Source organism: Calliphora vicina, chromosome 2 (genome assembly GCF_958450345.1).
Source record: "Calliphora vicina chromosome 2, idCalVici1.1, whole genome shotgun sequence".
NCBI lineage: Eukaryota > Metazoa > Arthropoda > Insecta > Diptera > Calliphoridae > Calliphora > Calliphora vicina.
In genome coordinates, this window is record NC_088781.1 from 45022017 (window position 1) to 45027994 (window position 5978).

The window sequence follows — 5978 nt, forward strand, 5'->3', positions numbered from 1 at the left end:
CCATCCTGAAATCATTCAGAATCTCATCGTTTATCTGGAGATGTCTTATATTTTCTGCATAATTTATATCTGTCTTGTCGATATTTTCAGAACAGCTTTCCGCGATACTAGTATGGGCTTTTGCAGCTTTCTTGACATATCAGTGTAGTTTCTATGGGAGAAGACACATTTATCGTCGGTGTATTCGATTTCTTCCAGTTTTTCGTGTATGGATGAAGTCTCCATCTTCTCTTCTAATAGTTATCGTAGATCAATATGAAGTATGATATATTTTGTTTAAAGTTTTGGACACTTCTAGTGAGTTTTATGTAATTCATCGATTAGCTGTTTAAATGTAGCGACCGCTGTATTAAAATCTCCTCCTAATTTGCCATGTTAAGTTTCACATTTTAAATAGATTACAATATTTCAGAAAACCTTTATATATATTGCCATATTTGCATAACACTGCAATCTTCAATACAATCTAAACTTATTCCCTTATTCCTTACTGAACATTTAGCGGATCTCAACATAAATAAGTCTCCTGGGCCTGATGGTATACCAGCGCTGGTCTTGAAGCAGTGTTCTTCGACGCTAGCTCGTCCATTAGCTAACCTTTTCAGCACTATATACCGTGCCGGCAAATTTCCAGTATGTTGGAATGTTGCTAATGCAACGCCAATTCCTAAAAAGAGAGAGGCTAACAACCCTGAAAATTATCGCCCAATAGCAATTTGTTCTGCACTTTCCAAAGTTATGGAGAGTATGGTTAACTACTACCATCTTGTGATATATTTATAGACGCTTTACGGGAGACTTGATAGCTTTCCTATCGAAAGTAGTGGTGGCTCTAGATCAGTGGTACGCAAAAAGAGGCATTTAATTTGTGTGCTCTTTTGGGTAAAAAATAAAATATCCACAACAACATCAAGAAACTGAATGAATTGTGTGTATTTTTACGCTCTATTACGATCTTTTGTTCACATTCGGGTTGTTTGACGAAAATCATCGTAACCTCAACAATATGAACGCCTACCTTGGCTCTAGATATTTCTAAAGCGTTTCTCGATTCATATCGAGCTTTCTCAGAGATCGCACTATACGAATTGTTATATATGGAAGTTCATCAAACGAGTTCAAGATCAATTCAGGGGTACCGCAAAGCTTCGTCCTTTCTTCTACTCTATTTCTTATCTTTATAAACGACCTTCTACATCAAACTTCCAACCCTATCTACTCTTTTGCAGATGACAGCAACATTTGCCATTCATAAGCATTCAATTATAGACCAAGCCTGTCGGAGATTCGGGCAATGAGGCAAAACATGAATGATACGCTCAACCAAGACCTTGTGACAATCTCTGAATGGGGTTGTGTGAATAGAATTGATTTCAATGCACGCAAGACTCAATGTTGTATGTTAACTCACAAACGCACAACAGATCATGTTGCTCCATCTGAAAATAGAATACAACTCTCATGTGTGGGCCGGTACTTCGAAGTCTATTTTGGAATTACTCGACCGCGTACAGGAGAGGGCGAAGATGCTTATTGGTGACAGTAGGGTATCCAGCTCTATTGACTCACTGGAACACCATCGCAATGTGGGTTGTGTTTCACTGTTCTACCGATACTACAATGGTATGTGCTCTGCTGAAATTTGGGAACTTGTTCCCGAAACTCGTAGTTTTTTACGCAGCACATGCTCTTCGCCAAGGGCACATCAATTCGTTGTCGACTGGACAGTGGCTCGCACAACACATTACAGGGAAAATTCGTTCTTTAGCCGTACTGTCCGTATGTGGAATAAGCTTCCTCCTGAAGTCTTTCCTGTCACTTTCAATATAGGAAAATTCAATTCAAATGTCAACAAACACTACTCCCAGAGTGCTGGTCCAAGAAAAAAAAAATAAATAAATTTAAAGAATCATATTGAAACTAGTTTTGTATACTTATCTCAATAAAACCCGCTTTTAAGTAAGTATTAGCTGAATTAGATTAAACTTCAATACCACTAACTAAGAAAGAATTCCATTGAATATATTTCAAATGTGTTTTTATTATTTTTTTTGTTATGATTTTTTAGAATTTTTTTTTTCGTAATAAATTAGTCTTAACATTATACAACAATTAGGACTAGAGCTTAACCGCGGAAACCGGTGTTGCTGTTGGCGTTAGCAGTAGCAGAAGCACCAGCATTGGCACCACCGAAACCACCTAAACCGCCACGACCACCAGCAGTGGAGGAAGCAGAAGCTGAGGAAGAAGCAGAGGAAGAACCACCGCCGAAACCACCGCCAAGACCACCGAAACCACCAGCACCAGCATTGGCTCCAGCATTAGCATTAGCATTGGCACCAGCATTAGCACCACCGAAACCGCCACCCAAACCGGGACGGCCACCGAAACCACCGCCAAGAGCACCAGCATTGGCACCAGCGTTAGCATTAGCACCGGCATTAGCACCACCGAAACCACCGCCAAGACCACCTAAACCGGGACGACGACCACCGAAACCACCAGCACCTCCAAGAGCACCAGCATTGGCATTAGCATTGGCACCAGCATTAGCACCACCGAAACCGCCACCCAAACCGGGACGACCACCGAAACCACCGCCGCCAAGAGCACCAGCGTTGGCACCAGCGTTAGCATTAGCACCAGCATTAGCACCACCGAAACCGCCACCCAAACCGGGACGGCCACCGAAACCACCACCGCCTCCAAGAGCGCCAGCATTGGCTCCAGCGTTAGCATTAGCGCCGGCATTAGCACCGCCGAAACCGCCACCTAAACCGCCAAATCCGGGACGACCGCCGAAACCACCACCAGATGCACCAGCATTAGCAGCAGCATTAGCACCGGCATTAGCACCACCGAAACCGCCACCCAAACCGCCGAAACCTCCAGCGCCACCCTTGGCTGCAGCATTAGCGCTAGCAGCAGCATTGGCACTGCTACCTCCGAAACCGAGGCCACGTTGAGCGTTAGCATGGGCACAAACTGCCAAAACGGCAAGAGTAACAAATAATTTCATGATGGCTACTGTTTGGTGTTGCGAATGGACAAAACTAAACTGATGCCAAACAACGAAACATAAACATCTTTTATAGTTGAAACACTAAATTCATTTTGAAAGCCCAAACTAAGTAAATGAGATTTCTCTTCCATGGGAAAGAAGACATCTAATCTAAACTAACTAACTAGATGTCTCCAAAAATTCACGCGCACTCACACTCACGCAATGAAAACGCTCTCAACTAAATATGTATTTACGTATTTGGGTAGTGGCGTCAGTAATTAGCATCTAAATGAGTTTGTGTGTTAAAATCTTGAAACCCCCTGCCCAACACAAACATAGATCTATCTACCCAACATCTCAAATAAACTTCAATCCATCTGTTAGTTTAAATTGGTAGCTGTATTAGTTTAGCTTCTGTATTTGCATCTTTAATTTTACCTCCAACTTTGTATCTGTTAGTTAGAGAGTTTATCTAGTCCGAGTGCGAAAGTTTTAAAGAAAATTATAAATTCATATGTGTATTGATATTGATTTGTATTTTTGGGTACTTTTTTATTATTTTTTCTTAAAAGTTTTTGAGAAATAAAAGAAAAAAATAAGCCGGTATTTTGGATTGTTTACCAAAGCCCGAAGTAAACAAACATAAACAAGTTTTAGTGTTTTTTTTTTTTTGCTCTTTCCAATAATTTTAAATTGAATAATGATTTTGTACTTTTTTTTATTGAAAAGAATAAAACTGTTTGATCAGTTTATAATAAGCTTTAAAAGCGATGACGATAAAAAAAGTGTGAAAATATTATATTTGTATTTAGATTTTATGTAGTCAAAATTATTATTGAGAAAATATTATTTTTATAGTTTATTTTTACTTTAAAACGAGGTTTTCCAGCAACCAAATAGACTTAAGTGGGCCAAACTTTATTGGGTTTGGCTGAGCATTCAGTTGATACTCACTTTCGCAATCGACAGCATACTGTTTCTTTATCAAAATGATCCTCAATTGTGATCTTAACAGTAGTGTTTTGTTTTTAACAGTTTGTAATCCTTTATTTCTAAGTGAAAAAAATATTCGGGACAACATTTGTATGGAATTTTCAGAATCCTCAATGTTGTGATCTTTAACCAAGATGCCAAGATGCTCTCCCTACGAAAGGTGAGCAGTTTTGAACAGTCTCTTTCATTTTGTTTCATTAAGAAATTAAAGGCTGACACATTTTTGTGTTTTAAATAATTATTTAATCAATTAGATATGGAGAGAAGCTCATTATTTTGATCGGATTGTTATCCTTTCCATTTGGTCTCACTGAGAGATATCAATAACCTGCACAACATTGTAGTGAAAGACGCTTTACTGAGAATTGAATAAAAACCAGTGATATAATATCCCAACTACGGAATTTTATAGAGACTGATGATAATAAAGAAGATAAAGAAGAAGTGATCGACACAAAATATATGTCCTGAATCGTAAAAGAATTGTTCTTCACTGACCTCAATTGTATTGAAAATTTTAGATTCATTGGAAATAGATGGTTGGGACAATACAAAATGCACAATCGGAATCGAATAGTTAAGAAATTTTAAAGCTTTGAAAATGTGTCAAGTAGGAATCCGGAAACATTTCTAGTTGCAGTCGCTACAGAGTTGACAATTTTGAACATAAGAGTTACTTTCGTTTAAGTGAGTCGAAGTCAATCACTAGAATTGTTGTAATTGCTGTATTACATTCAGCTTTCAAGAGAAATATCGTCTAAGAAATATTATTTCTGAAAAAAAATTAATGTTTAATACAGCTGTCGCTGAGTAGAAAATCTCTGATCTAGAGGATGTTGGGTCGTTCCGCAGTGAAAATCCAGTTGTCATAGATATGTAATGTAATAATGGGCAGATTCTTAGACATTTTAGACTTTATGTGGCCAATACCATTCATGTACTTAAGGAGATGTAAGAAGTTTGGTCATCTTTATATCAAAGAACAGGAACACTTGTGGAAATTGAGACCAGTCCGTAGAGCTAATATCATTAATTTTCAACATAGGCGATCCAGCTATTGTCATTGTCGTGCAGTTCAAAGTCCAGCATGTCTATAATCATTACTGATTGAGAACATTACCCATCTAAGTACTTAGTTATCAAACTTTAGCTCTGTGGAATCTATAAAGCGATCGAGAATAACTAGTTCAGTGATACTGGGAATAGCAATAGTTGAGAGACCTTTACTTCAGGTGACAATAGTAAATTCGAGTGGTAAGAGTAGCTATTGTGAGTTTTTTTTTAATAGGAACAACTTACACAATCTTCGAGGCTACAATACTCTAACAAATTGCCGAATGAAGAGCTGTAGAAGATGTGCGTGTCATACCTACCCCATTCGACTGAATTTCATTAACATTTGCATAGAAATGACGTCAACATCAAGTTCTTTAAAAGATTACGAATGCTTCGTTAAGAAGATATGAAGCAAAATGTGTAGAAATCATGCTTTTCGAGTCTATTGTAAATTAGTTGAGGTGGTCAAACGACAATGTTTATTGACGAGATTAACGATATATACATATAAGAACTGATCTACATGCATGTTAATACCCCTGCATAGAATAACAAACCGGTTCGTGTGACCTGAGCCCAGACAAATCACGCCATTTATAATTAAATTCCGATTCAAAAAATCGGAAACTAAACTACCGTGAAACATGGTGTGTAAAATATCGTTTATCAAATGCACCACACATCATCGTGTATCTCGTAAAATCGGCATCATTTCGATCCAAGATTGCCAAAAAACTATAATTTCCAGTAAATAGTCCCTTAAGTATTTTCAGATATCTATTTTCGAACGATATAAGCTTTTCCTATTTACTCCTGGATAGAGTAACAAACTACTTCCCCTGACTGTGCCCAGATAAATCACCTGATATGAGAAAGAACTCCAATTCAACTCAAGAAACATCCTCCATATAGCATAACCTTGCGT

The 5978-nt window shown here is 38.0% G+C and overlaps 1 protein-coding gene across 1 annotated transcript; it reads right to left on the minus strand.

The window, feature by feature from the left end:
• Positions 1 to 2021: 2021 nt before the first annotated feature.
• LOC135951108 (uncharacterized) lies at positions 2022 to 3083 on the minus strand. Its single transcript, XM_065500690.1, has one exon. It carries the CDS (start codon positions 3017 to 3019, stop codon positions 2126 to 2128), a length of 894 nt encoding a protein of 297 aa, XP_065356762.1. The 5' UTR covers positions 3020 to 3083; the 3' UTR covers positions 2022 to 2125.
• Positions 3084 to 5978: the final 2895 nt, after the last annotated feature.